The 18,254-nt window shown below is 44.4% G+C and overlaps 1 protein-coding gene across 1 annotated transcript in view; it reads left to right on the forward strand.

The window, feature by feature from the left end:
- ap1s1 (adaptor related protein complex 1 subunit sigma 1) overlaps positions 1 to 9,260 on the forward strand; it is a 54,929-nt gene extending 45,669 nt beyond the window's left edge. The window contains exon 7 of the mRNA XM_083789324.1: positions 9,190 to 9,260. Coding sequence (XP_083645450.1) covers position 9,190 — 1 coding nt within the window. The 3' untranslated portion in view covers positions 9,191 to 9,260. The remainder of the gene's footprint in view (positions 1 to 9,189) is intronic.
- Positions 9,261 to 18,254: the final 8,994 nt, after the last annotated feature.

Raw genomic sequence — 18,254 nt, forward strand, 5'->3', positions numbered from 1 at the left:
AAATGGGTCCCGAGCCACTGTTTGGGAAACAGTGCTCTAATATAGTAAGTGGTTAACATAAAAACTTTATTGTCCTTTAAATCTTATATGAAATTGAAATTTGCCTTTGGCACACTGGCAGTCAGTATATACAACAGTATATAAAATACATAAATGCATTTAAAATACTATGCAGTAAAATTCACAGCATTCACATAACGCAGCGACAGTGATCATGCATTAACAATAACATGCACATTGCCTGTTGTTTGTTTCTGTGACCGCTGGCGTAATTGTGCAGCGCTTAGTGCGTTAGAGACTGGATATGACTGGTTGTTGGTATGGACGAGTGCAGTGCTGTTGCAGCTGCCGCCGATGACTCATAGCGGTTAAGCGATGCACTTATAGGGAAGCATCCAAATGACTAGAGTTTGTCTGGGGGGCTCTGCTGCTGTGCTGATGCAGTCAGCTGGCTCCCAGCGCACTCGTAAACACACAGGCCATTTTCAACTGACTCGCACTTCTAAAAGGCACTTTGGTTTGGTTTAATGTGGTCGTTTATATGCACAGTTTTCATCCTTGTGGGATTAATCATCAGTGTTGGAAAGTAGAAAGCAACTTATATTACTTAACCCATTTAGGCCTGACGTCGAAATAATAAAAAAAAGTCTTCTGAAAGAATATATGTTCAAAGATTTGAACCGCATTTTCACGATTTTTCAAAAATAGCAGACCTACAAGCTCGTAGCGCGCCACTCGGTGGCGCGCTATGAGCTTGTAGATCTGCTATTTTTCAATAGTTAAAACACCAAAAGGGGTTCCCGTACAGAATGGGTTAAAGTAATATACCCTTTTACAGTGATATTATACATTTACTATTTTCCAAAAGTAACTAGTTAATATTTTCACGAGCCTCTGTGGTGTTTATTTCAAATTGTAGACTGGGTTGTGAATTATCGGATGCAGAAGGGCGGGCCTTAAACCATCTGGAACAAACTGGGTAGTGTGATACTTTTGGGGACAAAAGATGCTATACTTCGGAGCGAGGGGAAACAAGTTACTTTTGGCAGGGAGTAATATGTAAAGTAATAATATAATATAATATAATATACTGTATTATGTAACAAATCAAAGAAATGCATGATTCCACGACAAGCTTGTATTTTCACTATATAGTTTGGGTCCCGGGCAAACGTCTAATCTGTCTTTTGGGTCTCGACCTGAAACATTTGCCTTAGGCAAGACACTGAACCCCACATTGCCTCCAATGAGTCGGTCGGTGCTATAGCTTGCCACCATTGGCGTGTGAAGTGAGGACGCTGGACGCTGGCCATTAACTCACTCTGACCCATTACTTGGGTCAGTCCAACCCCAGTCTGTTGGAGTGCCACCTTAAGTGCTTGACCCAAAACAGCTATATTTTGAGGTGCTGCACAAGTTCTTGCCGGTCCCAAATGCCACCCATAGCTCCTCAGTGTTCAGCTCTGACACATGTGTAATGTCCTTTTGCAGCATCTGCAGCAAGGAGTAGCAACCTTGCATCTGTCTCTTCATGTGTGTAATGGGCAATCAGATCTGTTTCTTGTGGGTGAGATGATAGGACATTGGGTCTGCATTTCTATTTCTGCTTTGGGGATAATAGTTGTATTCTGTATAGTGAAATGCCTGTGCCATGACATGAGCCAGTTGACAATGTAGAACTGGGATTGTGGCCTATGTTGTCTACTGCTGCTATTGTGAATAATCGTTCTCTTAACATCGCTGGGCACACCACTTGCTCTCTGTGATATTGTTAAATCGCATGGTTGCCTATTGCTGTGGTGATCTCCAGAACTCTGATAAAGGCCGACAATGGCCGAAACGTCACAAACCTGTAAAATGTTAGCGCTGAAACAACAGGTCTGGGAATGCCCATTTGGACCTTTTATTTAATTGACGTTTTCGGGCCACGTAGGGCATAAAATGTGTGCTAATTAGTAGTAAATTAGTAAATTTTCGGGCCTGTGAAGAACTCTAGTCTTCACCGGCTGCCGGGCGTGGCTGCACTAAAAACTTTGGGCGGGCCCGTCTTCAGTTTAAATGGATCAGTCAAAAGGGAGACATCGAAGAGGAAGCACGGGTGGGGTAGGATCAACATAATGTAATTATGATGCAAAATACATTATTTGTATAATGGCTGGAAGTAAAATGGCCATTAAGGGGGGCGTTTTGTGATGGCTGTGTTCAGGGCCCCAAAGTTTGGGTTTCTACCCCACAAGTGTACCAAGTTTCATTCTTTTATAAAAAAGTGAACGATTCACTTACAATTTCGTCTCAATCTACCGCACTATAGTAGGCCTATAATAGTGAAGCAATCAGAATTGCAGTGCTGTTGAGTTATGATATAGTATACTATGAAAGTCGCTGGTGCGTATTATTGCTGTAATTACAGAAAACATCTATCCGTCATGTGGGTTTCATGTGTATAGCTGGGGGGGTGGGGGGTGTATGAGTGATGAGTTGTTTTGCTGTTAAGACATGCAGCAGTTAGGGCGGGGCCACACTCCTTATGGCTGTTTAATGTTGTTCTAATCATCAGCCATAATCACCACGGCTGGCTTCATTAGCACAGCAAACATTGTGACATGTATGGATGACGTATGTATGGAGACACTGCAAAAAAACCCTCAAATCTCCTCTCCTCTCCTCTCCTCTCCTCTCCTCTCCTCTCCTCTCCTCTCCTCTCCTCTCCTCTCCTCTCCTCTCCTCTCCTCTCCTCTCCTCTCCACATCTCATCTCCTCATCTCTCCTCTCCTCTCTGCTCTCCCATCGCCCATGACTCCCCCTCTCCTCTCCTCATCTCCTCTCCTCTCCACATCACATCTCATCTCCTTTCCTCTCCACATCTCATCTCCTTTCCTCTCCTCATCTCTCTGCTCTCCTCTCCACATCACATCTCATCTCCTTTCCTCTCCACATCTCATCTCCTTTCCTCTCCTCATCTCTCCTCTCCTCTCTGCTCTCCCATCGCCCATGACTCCTCCTCTCCACATCTCCTCTCTTCACCTCATGTCCTCCCCTCTCTCATCGTTCATACACCCCACCCCCGCCCTATGTCCTCTCCCCCCCGCCGTTATGATGGTGGAACTCCGCTGGCATCTCATCCCACCCACACACTCCTGTGTGTGTGTGTGCTTTGTATCCGGGCCTATCTCTCCATTACTAATAGATAGCGGCATCTGCTTCGCTAGGCGTGAGGGGGCTGCAGTTGCCTGGTAGGAAAGCACACTGAGAGAGAGGGGGAGGGAGGGCTAATTGATCATCACATGACGCCATTGGTGGTGGGAATACTCTGATCTTTTACGTAAAAGTAGTAAAGACCACAACATATTATAAATACTCTACCACGCTTGTATTCAAACTTTTTCTTGAGGAACAGCACAAAAGTATCTTAGTAAGTATAGTAGTAAATCTGTCAAAAACGGCAGGTGTCTCAATGTGTCACATCGGGATGTGTTGTGAGCTTGTAGATCAGCTGTTTTTTAACCCATTCTGACCTGAGATCAGATTCATACGAGGTTTCCGCCGGACACACACTGGTCTGATGAACCCATTCTGACCTGAGATCAGATTCTAAAAAAATTCAGTCGTTCTTCGATTTAAAAAAAAATAGCAGACCTACAAGCTCGTATCGCGCCACTCGGTGGCGCGATACGAGCTTGTAGGTCTGCTATTTTTCAATAGGTAAAGCATAACATGATGCTGACACCAAAATGGGTGCCCGTTCAGAATGGGTTAATATCCAAGCTACACAATATACTATACTTGTAGCTAAGGTTTTTGAATAATTACAGTAAAGAGTAAGAAAAATCAGACCAGTCTGAAGTCAGTGGTACTGTACTGTACTGTACTGTACTGTACTGTACTGTACTGTACTGTACTGTACTGTACTGTACTGTACTGTACTGTACTGTACTGTACTGTACTGTAGTGTAGTGTAGTGTAGTGTAGTGTAGTGTAGTGTAGTGTAGTGTAGTGTAGTGTACTGTACTGTACTGTACTGTACTGTACTGTACTGTACAAGCTCTCCTCCCTGGCTTGTGTGTGTGCATGCACGTGTGCGTGCACGTGTGTGTGAGTGCGCGGCTGCAGTGAGACTTGGTGGTGTGTTATATATAGGCTTCCGTGCTTGGACACAGCCAGCCAGCCAGGGACACACACAGCTGTCTATAGGAGTGGTTGCACCACTCAGCCAGGGGCCCAGGCAGCCAGGGGCCCAGGCAGCCAGGGGCCCAGGCAGGCATGGACACACATGGCTGCACCACTCAAAAAGATGGACAAATCCTCTGCATGCCCGGAAGAAAGCCATAAAGTCAAAACATGTTGCCTTTTTTTAAACTTTGTTCAAAGATGAACTAGCCCCATGTTAAGCTTTTTAAACTTCATTTTCCTACACCGTTGACTTTACAAAAACTGCAGCCCTCCTTTTTTGCTTCAATAAAATAAAAGCACTTGAGTAAATATACTTTACATACTCCACTGGAGAAGAGGGAGGCAGAGAGGGCGAGCGAAGGCACATTGATCATTGTGCGACGCCCCCGACATAGAACAAGCGAAGCCCGCATCATTTACTGCAAGTCAAAGGAGGGCAGAGGAGCAATCTGTCACGAAGACACCTTCACTCCCTGCACCCAACGGATGACGACTGCACTCTATATGCCAGTGGCTCTCAAGCTGTGGGTCGGTGCCCAGTGTTTATTTTGTCGAATAAAACTATGACGAAAAATGTTGATCGACTGCCATTTTTTCACTGCATGAGGAAAACAAATTAAAAACTTAAAGCTGTGATGACTAAAACTAAGACTAAATAAAGTAATTGACAATTTCGGCAACAAGTAAAAACGGGATTGAAATGTATAGTGTTAAGAATTAGCACGGCCGCTATAAACACTTTAAGCAATGCATCTGGTTCGTCCAATGTGATTGTGATGTCCATTAACATAACATCATAAGTAACATACAGAAATGCATTGTTAAACACCATGATTTGAGCGACAATAAATAACAAGCCAAATAAAATGTCATAATGGTGACAGCCCTACCACTGCACTCTGTCATAACTCATAACGCTAACCTCGCTCCCTCCAGTGAGAGGGTGTTGACTACATGCACTCTCTGTGTCTGTGCCTCATCCGTCTTAACCCAGTCCATCCGGGAAAGAATCTGTGTTAATTTTAGATTTGTAGCTATATGTTAACCACTTTAATCATTTATTTGTACTTTATACCATGTTATATTTTGCGATGTGCTATGAGCTTGTAGATCTGCTATTTTTTGTGCAAATCTTTGAATATATATTTTTTGAAAGTGAACATTTTTCACTCAAACTTTGCTTCTGGTCACTGGAATAAGCTTTTTATTTAACTCTGAGCAGAGGTGCAAAGTAACTAAGCAGTAAGTACATTTACTCGAGTGCTGTACTTGAGGTATTTTTATTTCACTGGAATTCAATACTTTTACTTCTACTCTACTGATGCACAAACTTGGACACCTCACCACTAGTGTTGTTTCCTGGTAGTCACTGGCTGTTTCGGGTCTTGCAACAGTCGACCTGTACTGTACTGACCAAGGCTGATCAGACCCCGGCCTGTGTCCAAGTGGCATGCTACAGCCCCCACTGTCTCTTGGGATGATAGCAGCACCCGTTGCTATATCATCCTGCCTCCGGGCCTGGCTCCCCCTTTGTCTGACCAGACGTGAGCATGCTTCTGCGCTCATTCTGCCTTGATGGATTCTTAAGCCCTCCTTGCATGTTTTACCGCATTCTGTAGCTTTTTGGGTTCTTCATCAAGGAAGAAGTGGTTTGGGCTGCCAACCCTCTCCACCCCGGGTCGCAGTCTCTCCGGGCCATCCTCTCTCCAAAATGTCAATGTAGATTTTGATTGTTATTATTACAAAACCTACATTAACCACTTCAGCCTTCACGCGAGTACTTCTTCCAAGCACTGACTGACTGCGTTTTTAGGAGTCGGCAGTCAGATATGTGGGGTGTGTGTGTGTGTGTGTGTGTGTGTGGGGGGGGGGGGGGGGGGGGGTTGTCAAGTCTAAAATGGGAAACCTGCTCTGTGGAGCGTGATGGAAGCTGAATGAGGGAGAGAGAAGCAAGACATGAGGGACAAGTGACCGAGACAGAGAAAAGACTGATTCATATGTCATTGTCAGTGGTGGTCATCAAACTATTCATTTGGCGATGCCTGAATTGTTTTTTATTCTTTATTTTATTCACGTTCTGTGTGGATGTACGCACTGTTTTGACAACTTATCTAGACACAATATGCCCACCCTCGCACCCTCACATGACCCAGGCACTGGAAATCTACTGGAAATGTATTTGGTGTCATAATTCATATACTGTGTCTGATAATGTTGTTGCTTTTTTCCGAAATATCCTCAGCACTGGCCCTGCAGCAATTGTTTCGGAAGCTGAAGAAAAATATGTATACCCTTAACAACCTTAGGTACTAAAAACCTTAAAAGATAGAAATGACAAACAATTATTTATATTATAGAGCACCGGAGGGTTCCACGGGTTCGTGAACTTTTTATTTGCATTGTAATCCCCAGGGGGATTTTAGATCACCTCATATAAGAACTGTTTGAAAAATAAACAAATCGCCCAGGCCGTTTTATTCATATGGATATGAAGAATCAACTAACTGCAAGAAAACGCTAATGTTACTGCTGCTGAATTAGTTAATATTTTGCTAGAAACAGACTGTATCAAATATAACTTACTGACTATCGTAAACGATACAGAGACAGCTTCTTGACAATGTCGCCAGGACAGTTTGTTTATTTTTAGACCACAATTCTTATATCAGACGATTTTAAGATGACCCCATGTTATTCTCCTTAGAGAAAAACTTCCACGAACCCCTTGGAACCAAGGGATGAGCGAGAGACGTCAGGACTTCGGCGCTCTATATGGTTTAATAATAATAATAATAATAATAATAATAAAATAAAGTTTATACATAACGAGAGAAATAAGGCAAGACACTAATGAGCATTCAATCGTAGTCCATAATAGGCTATCAAAGTTGTTACACACCACTCCCCTGGCTCCTAGTATTATCAAACATGACACCCCCACACATCCGGCGAGCAGCAGAATCTCAAAGGATGCTTCAAAAGGTCAAAGACTCTCCCCATCTACCAATCCATGCAGACATATTCAACCCACCCACTGCTCGACTCCCATCGAGATGACCTATTTGGAGGAACCCCCCACCAGCTGACTTCACCATCCAATCAGCTTGGAAAAGGGAATGGGAGTCCAAAGAGGTCCCAAACAGACACCTGGTGTCAGACCCCAACCAACAGGTCCCTGGCACCACCCCTCCCAAGGAGACAGTGGTGTACGCTCAATAGGTTCAGGACTGGACATGGCCCCTGCTTGGCCAGCCTTCACAAATGGGGCAGTAGCCCAAGCCCACTGTGTGCGTGTGGTGAGGAACAAACTATGGAGCACATCATAGAAGTTTGTCCTCTCCAAAGACTGGAAGGAGGATTAATCACCCTCCATACAGCAGACCAGGAGGCAACCGCTTGGCTTAAGGACACTGTTTTGGCTTCTTGCGGCATCAGAACTGCGTCAGGGCGGAGGTTGTCTGAACCCGCAGTTCTAAACAAGGTGTGCTTCCCAGAAGATTGTGGTTAAACAGTTCAAATATTATTATTTTGGAGGTCACGCCCTGAAAAGTTTGAGAACCACTCGTCTAATGCATATCAAACTGCAGGGGTTCCTGGTTGAGAAGCGATGCGATTAAGAATGTCCTCCCAGGCGGACAGCTCAGCAGGGACAAAGCCACGGGACATACCATATGCTGCACTCACACTGGCAGATGCAAAAGATACAAAGATGCAAAGCTATACACAGCATATTTGAAGCTTTGTATTTTTGTAGCTGAAGTCGTATTTTTTCATCAACACGCATTATTGGGATTCAACATTTGAAATGTATCACCCTGATGGCAAGCACTACTTCTGCGTTCTTCACATTCTTGTTATCTCTGAGCACACCCAAACAAATTCCAAGGAACTGTAAACCGTAAAACCTTGTTTACAGGACGTGCCCTTGCTCTAATTAAATACACACTGATGGGCCTGGGGGTGCTGGATTAGAGATGATGATTATATATTTTTTTTGAGTGGTGCAAGCCACTCTCTTACAGACTTGTGTGTGGGTGCCTGCCTGGCTGGCTACCTACCCTATAGGGGACACGGGGCGAACATGCAAACTCCACACAGAAAGGCCCTTTCGCCAACCCTGCCTCGGGTATATGGTGTACAGTATATGGGCACTGATGACGAGCGCGCCCACAGCGTCCCCAGTGTGAATGGAACCCAGGACCTTCTAGCTGTGAGGCAACAGCACTATAGAGACTGTTCCACCGTGCCCCAGAGATGATGATTAGACTAAAAAGGAATACATTGTATCGTAAATTCAATTGTATCGGAGCATATATATACAGTAGCATAGCCAAAAAGTAAAGTAAAGTAATTGGCCTCTGGAAGTGAATAGAGATGATACAACTCTTTCCATCTCCGCAGCCTCTGGAAGGAGGGCGAGGCAGAGGGAGAGAGAGAGCGACTGAGGGGGGGGGGGGGGGTATGCCTGAACATCATTTAGCGTAGGAGGGAGAGAGGCAGAGAGGGAGGGGGTTGGGGGGGGGGTATGCCTGAACTTTATTTAGCGTAGGAGGGAGAGAGGCAGAGAGGGAGGGGGTTGGGGGGGGGGGGGGGGGGTATGCCTGAACATCCTATAGCGTAGGAGGGAGAGAGGGAGAGGAAAGCCCTTTACTTCTGCTGCCGATGTAGTTGAGTCAGCTTTGTAGGATTATGTCCCGCAGAGTGGGATGTATGCAGAGAGAGAGAGAGAGAGAGAGAGGGGCTATTTCCCCGCACAACGAAGCATACATTTTAGGCACAATAATCATTGACCTGTATATTCTGAAGTTGTTAATGTGTTTTGTAATAATAATCAAAATCTGCAAAGTAACTATAGTAACTAAAGTCTTCAAATAAATGTAGTGGATAACAATATTTGCCTTTGAGATGCAGTATAGAGTAAAAGTATTGGAAATTGTAAATACTCAAGTAAAGTACAAATGCAACAAAATTGTACAGTGCTTAAGTAAATGTACTTTCAACCACTGATTAATATTGCAGGAGCTGGATGGAGGATCCGTCGATGGTCCCCAATGCAGGGAACTGTAGCTACGCGGCTGTGCACGCGGCTTCCCCCTGCGGCGCATCAGAGAGACTGACGGAACGGAGGGAGAAGAGGAACAAGGAGAAGGGACGGACGACGGAGACATGGCTGTGGAGGAGGAGGAGAAGGAGGAGGACTGAGGAGCAGTGGTGTAAAGCAGTGTTTCTTTCCCAAACTTTTTCATGTCAAGAACCCCCAAATTGACATTAATTATAGCCTGCGGACCCCCCAAGATATTGCCAGTGCCAGTGATTTTCACGGCTCTAGCAGTGATTCTCAACCCGTTCATTTTCAAGGCCCCAGTTTGACATGCATTAGTCTATACAGACCCCCATTTAATGGCATTTCTATCTCTGGCACCCCCAATTTATATTGTAAAATAAATGTTAATTTAACTTTGAGAGTGTACAAATTGGGGTCCATTTGTTCGACGTTGTGCATGCGCATGTTGGGTGGGGTGAGGTGAGGTGAGAGGAAAAGTTGCTACCTTTGACCATTATCTTCATATACTGTAGTTATATATATATAGTTATATACTGTCATTATACGACATTTCTGTCTTGCTTTGTCTCTCGGAGGAGGGCTGTGGGCAGTTCAGAAACCATTCAGCGGTTGTATGTTGCACAACTGTGTTGTGTGCCAGTGTCGTGGTTCGCTGAAAGTGTCAGACGTACAGGCATAACGTGTGTCAGCCTGCCATGACATCGTGTATATGGTTATGTGCGGCACAGGCACACGACACCGTCGTACGACGCAGCATAAATGAAGCAAAGCATAGATGTCTTTATTCAACGTTGTGATCTGGCTTTAAAAGGAGAGACCCAAAAGAGTGGAGAACAGGACAAAGCAAACGAGATTGGAGAGAGAGAGAGAGAGAGAGAGAGAGAGGGAGAGGGAGGGGGGGGAGTGTTAGAGAGAGAGAGGAGGGGTATAGGCTCCTGGGGGTTGTGTATGACTCACCGCTGCAGCTTTGTGCGTCACAGGCGCTGGTGGAGGACACACACACACACACACACACACACACACACACACACACACACAGGGCTGTGCAGGAGGAGATAGTCAAGAGGGCTGTATGCAGTTAATTACAGCTTGACAATTCACATACTGTCTCATTCATTCTCTCATTCCGTATGTCGTCCTCTCTCATTGTCTCCTGTCTGTCTGTCTGTCTGTCTGTCATAGTCTATCGCTCTCTCTCACAGACAGAATGTGAGACAGTGAGACTCAGTCTCACATTCTGTCTTTGTCCTCTCTCACCGTCTCACTTTCTCTCTCTCAACTGTCTCACTTTCTCTTTTTCTGTCTGTTGTACTCTCTCTCTCTCTGTCTCATCTCACTGTCAGACACACACAAAAGATGCTTTAAAAAAAAATTGGTAATCACCATTCTCATTCTCAATCACCAATCATTATCTCTCTCTCTCTCTCTCTCTCTCTCTCTCTCTCTCTCTCTCTCTCTCTCTCTCTCTCTCTCTGCCATAGTCACAGTCATCAGATCAAGCAGCAGCAGGTGTGGGTTTAGTTAGGATGAAAACACAGACAATGAATGAATGAATGGGGAGCAGAGTCCCGCACTCCACAGTTACCCCAGAGAACTCACCGCAAGGGTGCCCACACATGCATGTGAGCACATGGTGTGTCTTGCATTGGTTTCCTTCTCCTTCACTCTGTGTGTGTGTGTGTGTGTGTGTGTGTGTGTGTGTGTGTGTGTGTGTGTGTGTGTGTGTGTGCGCGCAGATTCACTGTAGGCAAAGGCTTACTTTTTGATACCAAGACTTTTGTACTTTTACTCAAATATTGTGTGTGTGTGTGTGTGTGTGCAATGCTGAATTCTGGACTTTTACTTGTAAGTATTATTGAAAATGTGATGACCTTTTCCACCACTGGTTAAGTCTTTTCACAATGTGTGAGTCATCATGTTTGGGTGGCTGATAAAGTCAACGATGCCCTTGTATGAGTGTGTGTACAGTATGTGCGTGGGTGGGTTTAAAATACAAACTGACTCTGTATACTCTCTCTGCAGGCAGGCACGTCGTGCACACACATCAAAGGGAGCTTGAGCCCCTGCTGTTTTTCCCGCCTGTAAAAAAAAAGAACTGCCAGAACACCAGACCATGAATGCAGCATTTACTATGGTGAAAGAAATTACAAATGCCCCCTCTCCATGTCATACCTGAAGACAGCATTCAGGAGAATTGCCTTTTCCCGAACCCTCCTTCCTAACCCTTTTGCGTATAGAATTGAATGTCGTATGCTGCATCCCCAGTAGCATGTCCAAAAAAATAGCTGATCTATACAGGTTCTCAATGCATTTGTTTTGTTGCAATTTTTGGCCAAAAGTGTACCTTTAGGGGATTTCAGCCCCTGAAGAAGGCATCTTGTTTGCCTGAAACGTCGGTTCGATAAAGGTTTCTTGCATCGTGACTACGAGCTGTGCGGCCTCTTTTCCTTTTTTCTAACATTCTCTGCACTTCCTGTGGAGGAAAAAGTATACTTACATTCTTTATACCAGTGGTTAAAGTATACTTACATTCTTTATACCAGTGGTTCCCAAACGTTTTCCTGTCAAGGACCTCCAAATTGACACCAATTAGCCCGCGGACCCCCATTTGAAAAGATATGTGATTCTCAACCCGTTTAATTTCATGGCACTTCTATCTCTGAGACCTCAATTTATATTGTAAAATCATTATGAATTTACCTCTGATTTGTACACTCTCAGAGTTACAGACCCATAAGGGTCCATTTGGTTCCTAACTCATTACCTGGGGACCCCTGGAACTCCCTGAAGGACCCCACTTTGGGAACCACTGCTTCATACGTATTTTTATGTAGGGCTGAAGTATAGTTATGATCAAAATCTGTACTATATTTATATAGTAGTGGAGTAGAAGTAAAAGTATTGGAAATTGGAAACACTCAAGTAAAGTACAAATGCCTAAAAATGTTACTTAAGTACAGTACTTGAGTAAAGTGCCATGATCTCTGGAGTCCTCAGTGTCAGGGGCCCATTATCCAACAGAGGCCCCTCAGGACACATCAATGCATCGGCTGCTGCCAAAAATGTCATCAAATGTCAGCAGGGCCATGCACTGCTCCTAACTATAGATTACGCTCTTACCCATAACACAGTAGGCTATACAATTGATCAATGATAACGAGTCGACACAAAAATAATTCAAATGGATTTTTTTATTTTTTTTAAACATGCGCTTGCATGGACATGCATGGGGTCTAACTGTAGGCCTATAATCTCAACTGGTGTGCTGCCTCTGACAGGATCAATAGGTCTATCTATCTAAAATAATGATGACATTACGGGTCATTAACCCATTCTGACCTGAGATCAGATTCATACAAGGTTTCCGCCGGACACACACTGGTCTGATGAACCCATTCTGACCTGAGATCAGATTCAAAAAATGTCAGTCGCTCTTCGATTTTTCAAAAAATAGCAGACCTACAAGATCGTATCGCGCCACTCGGTGGCGCGATACGAGCTTGTAGATCTGCTATTTTTAAATAGCTAAAGCATAACATGATGCCAACACCAAAATGGGTGCCCGGTCAGAATGGGTTAAAGGTCAACCCCTCTGGGGTCCCCAAATGATTTGACTTTTCATTTCGAGACCCACAAGACTATAGTGAAAATAGCAGATCTACAAGCGCATGCAGAAACGTTGTGAGCTTGTCGATCAGCTGTTTTGATTACTTCTTAATTATTTTTGTTTTGTGTTTTTTACTTTTTTTGTTTTAAAATTTATAAAATATATATTTTACGTCATCATTTAGTGCCCTAAACAAACATTAAAGTCATTAAATAGACTTGACTGTCAAACGATTTACATCACAAGTACTCTAAACAACCCATAGACTTGGCTGCCATATGATGTAATCTAGTTCAAAGGCCACGTATTGGTGCACAATGACATACCATTCCTCAGTCCTCATCTCCCAGCTTTAGCAGACGCAAATAGCCGACATCAAAGTGTCACACAAAGCACACAAAGTGGCACATTGGGCATTGAGGCACTCAGGTGTCATCGGGGAAATGCAGTAACTGATGGGAGGTACGTTGACCTAGCCTGGCTGGCAGCGAGCGGGGCACAACCACATCGGCACAGGCACATTTGTCTGGTTTCCAGGCTATGTCGACCTGTGTGTGTGTGTGTGTGTGTGTGTGTGTGTGTGTGTGCATGAGCTTATCAATCCGGTATTTTCAGCGAAAGCTTTCCCCATAATACGGATGCTGGGGTTTAAATGGCTTAGCCGGGCCTGCTACCCATTGTGAAGTTGTAGATCTGCTCTTCTTGCTAGTTTTGAAATAGGGTTTAGTTGCATACCGGTAACACTCTCTCTCTCTCTCTCTCTCTCTCTCTCTCTCTCTCTCTCTGTGTCTCTCTGTGTCTCTCTGTGACGAGTCTTAATGTAACAGCATCATAATTGCAGCCTCCTTCCCAGCATCCCATTGTCTAATGGGTTTCATCATGGAGACATTTCCCATAATAATCATCTCATGCTGCTGCTACTGTTGTGGATATGTGTGTTTGTTTCCATGTGCGTGCACTGCACACACGTAGCATCAGTTCCTCTATGTGACTGTGCGTGCGTGCGTGTGAAAACTCCATATTATAGACGGATACCGGTAAGAAACTATTAGAACAGTGACCCCCTACAAATATGGACATTTCACAGCATCACAACACATTTCACATGTGTGGCACCCACTATGGGCATAAGTGAAAGCACAAGGGATGCGCTCTATAAAGGCTGCTTAGTTTATTTCTTTAAAAAAAAAGAAATATTGGTCATCTACTCAGGCTTTGTGAATACCCCAGAGGGGAGCCTCCTATATGCACAGCTTTGTGTGTTTGTACCACGGAATGTGATGATTTGATTGGCTGAGCACGGAATGCGATGATGTATGTATGTAAGAGCGCCTCTCACTTCACACAAGTGTGATTTTTGAGGGGAGCTAGCCCCATCCTATGCCCAGCTTTGTGTGTCTCTCAGATGGACCTTATGGGTCTATTTGGTTCCATCTGTACACTCTCAAAGTTAGAGAGTATCCACTTAGTGGTCCCCAGACCCAACATTGAGAAACAGTGATCTGTCTAGGCTACCACCACTTCCGTGACATCATGAACATGCTCTGTCCAATCAACGTGCAGCTGTGATGCACTAACTTAGGAGAGTTTTGGGATATGAATAAATGTGCCAGTGCCACTCTTATGCCACACTAGAAGATGGAAGAGAAGACTACAAGCCTCCAATTAACAGACAAGTGGAAAACACAGTTTTGTGTACTCGCACTGGACGCGAACACAGCAAATGTAAACCTTTCTCTCTCCGAGAACTACAGAAAGGTGGCACACGCAAGAGAGAATCAGTTGCATCCTGCTCACCCGGACAGATTTGAAATTTGGCACCAGGTTCTGTGCACAGAGGGTCTGACCGGGAGTGGTTACTGGGAGGTGGAGTGGAGTGGAGGGGTATCTATAGCAGTGACATACAGAGGAATCAACAGGAGGGGACAGTGTGATGATAGTCTGTTTGGATACTATGGCATGTCCTGGTGTCTGGATTGTTTTGAAGTCCACCAGGGCAACTGGTACTTTGTCCGGCACAATCAGAAGACGACCATCCTCCCCATCCGTCCCTCTGGCTCCAACAGAGTAGGAGTGTATTTGGACTGTCCTGCCGGCACTCTATCCTTCTACAGAGTCTCCTCTGGCGCTCAGACACACCTGTACACCTTCCAGTCCACATTCACCGAACCGCTCTACCCTGGGTTCTGGTGCTGGTATGACTCCTCAGTGTATCTGTGTCGGATAGAGGAGGTGCAGTAGCATCCCATGGTCCAGAGGAACCTACAATACCGCTCACACAATATTGCACTTAGCAGTGGCACGTCCTGTACTTTGCCACATGGAAAGGATACATCCTTTTGAGGGGCGTTAGCCCCTCCTATGCCCAGCTTTTCGGGTATGTGTGAACACAAACATTGGCTGATGATTGGCTGATCACACCATAGCGATGATTTGATTGGCTGAGCAAAGTAAATATTGAAGATGAAAAGTGAAGATGACAAAAGTGATTGGCCAGAATGACATTTGTGATGATTTGATTGGCTAAACACGGAATGTGATGTATGATGATAAGAGCGGGCTCTGTAAGAAGCAATCTACATCTGCCATTTGTTTGTTTATCTGTCTCCAGGGCTTACCTGCGTACCACTGGACCCCAATCAGTGCCAAACTTTTCCGGCAGTCCAAGGTAATAGCTCCATTCTCTTTTTTCAACATTTTATATTTTTTGCAATATTCAGATTTAATTTCATACGTCTATTTCACTCAAACCGGGCTGAGACCGTGCCCAAATATAGCCAAACCACCGAATTACAACATCGTTACCATGCATTAATCCCCCTCCACCGCCCCCTGTGTGCGACGAGTCGACGACACACACACACACACACACACACACACACACACACACACACACACACACACACACACACACACACACACACACAGGCTGAACATTTAGTAAAGTGTGTAGTGTGGCTGGTCAACAGCTCACAACACAATTAACTTGCCAGACCTGTGTTAAATCCAATCCAATTTAATAAAGCCACAAGGAATATTTCATGGCTTCACTCTTTCAAAGGTACCCGAAGATGTTCTCAGCTGCAGAATTTAGAAAAGTATCTAAGGATTAGTTGCTCTGACCACAAAGTAATTAGTTATTGTCTGCCAGGAATGATATTGTTATAAGTAATTGTAGCCATACATTTTAAATCACCACCACATACATACACAAAGGTTTGGTGAATTAAAGGTGGCAAATTAATCAATGCATGCTCTAGTCTTTATCCATTGCATGAATAAACACCTCACCACCTCGATTTTGCCCTTGAAAACTTTTCATGATCAATGGACTCCATTTACCTCCATCCAGAGAACTGTCCACTGACTGTGTCCAGTTGGCAGTTACTGTTGTGGAGGCCTCGGGTACCTAAATGTGACACAATAGGGACCCCTGGTGGCAAAATGCAAAACATACAGAAACCCTTACAGGTCGCTTATTGAGTTAGTTAGAACCACTGGTTTTCACTGAATAAAATAATCATGGGGAGCCTACGATTGTGATTGTGAGTAGTTTATTGGTACCATATCCTTTATTGTTGCTGAACAATCAAGTACTGGCATTAACGCAATACAACAAAACCATTGCACAATATCTACAATAAACGTTAATAATAAATAATAAAGTTAAAAGCCTATAAAAGCTTAGCCTATACGTCTCATTAAAATAATCATTGTTCTATTTGCCATAGTTAATAGTAAGGTTCTCAATGTGGGGTCACAAGAACCCCCGGGGGTCCTGCAGGAAGTTACAGGGGGGTCCCCAGCGAAAACACCCCAAAACACCCCAAAATATGTAAACAACATATGTACCACATCCACGTCACCATGTCTTACTTTAACCTCTTTAACCCTGCATCCGCCATTTGAAAATAGCAGATCTTCAAGCTCACAATGTGTAGCGAGGTGTTGGGAGTGGGACACACATCTTGTATGGGGTCCCTGGCACAAAATATTTTCAGATGGGGGTCCATGGCCAAACACATTCATTTGGCGGTAACCCATATAACCTCACACTAACGTACAGTTTGTCCGACTATTGGGATGTTGGATTAATGGGTTTGTCAGAATTATGAGTGGACCACAGCCAGTAATTTACAGAGCCACAGACAGTGTAAAGAAATCAAACTTGTGTGAAGTGATGGGTGCCTACTGTGGCTGCCACATGACATGACGTCAATGTTTTGTTAAAAGTGTTCTAAACAAACATTAAAAGTCCATAGACTTGAGGCACGTTCGGATATAGGCACACTGAGTAATTTCAAAAGACATGATATAAAGCCATATCATGATGACATCGTATATAAAACCATATCATGACGTTGTCAAAATACTCAGTGCACAGGATATAAGCGTGGTGCCCTGACCCAGTGTTAGAGTTGCACGTATAATTAGAGTAACTACCAAAGGTTCATTACAATTACACCATCCCATTAGTAGAGTTGCATCTGTAATTAAAGTAACTAGCTAAATTTAATTACAGATGTTAAATGTGAAGGTTTTCAGTGCCGGTGTTGCAGCGGTAACACTTATGGTCGGGTACTCTTACATGCGGAAAAGAGCAATAAGACCAAGCACCCTCCAGAAGGCCGTGGATGAAGATGGAATTAACCAGGCCTTCAAAGGCATGGAGGGAGAGAGGACGACCGTAGAGATCAAGAGCCTGGAAGTGGAAGCTAGGGAGAAAAGGATCATCTTCCTGATAGATCCGTTTCTCCTCTGCTTCCACTTCCTCCACGAGCGGAACAAATGGGAGAAGGAGAGACTCCAGCTCATTAGGGAGAAAGAGGGTTTGTCACAGCAGTTACTCGCCGCAGAGCAGAAGAACCAAGACGTGATGGACGCGATCCTGAAAATGGAAGAGAAGATGGAGCACGTTCAGCTGCGGAGCAAGTGTAGAATCGAGGTGATCGTGTCCCTCCAGGAGGAACTGAGCAGGGAGAAGAGGAAAAAACAAGAGGAGATACTCCAACTGATTCAAGAAAAGGAAGCGTTGGAGAACACGTGGGATGAGGAGAGACTCCAGTTGATTAGAGAAAAGGAAGCTTTGGCCGACAAATCAGAGCAAGAGAGACTCCATCTTATTCAGGATAAGGAAGCTTTGGCCGACAAATCAGAGCAAGAGAGACTCTGTCTTATTCAGGATAAGGAAGCTTTGGCTGACCAATGGGAGGAGGAGAGACTCCATCTTATTCAGGATAAGGAAGCTTTGGCTGACCAATCGGAGCAGGAGAGACTCCGTCTTATTCAAGAAAAGGAAGCTTTGGCTGACCAATGGGAGGAGGAGAGACTCCATCTTATTCAAGAAAGGGAAGCTTTTGCTGACCAATGGGAGGAGGAGAGACTCCATCTTATTCAAGAAAAGGAAGCTTT

This window comes from Protomyctophum parallelum (assembly GCF_964188405.1).
Source record: "Protomyctophum parallelum genome assembly, chromosome: 18".
NCBI lineage: Eukaryota > Metazoa > Chordata > Actinopteri > Myctophiformes > Myctophidae > Protomyctophum > Protomyctophum parallelum.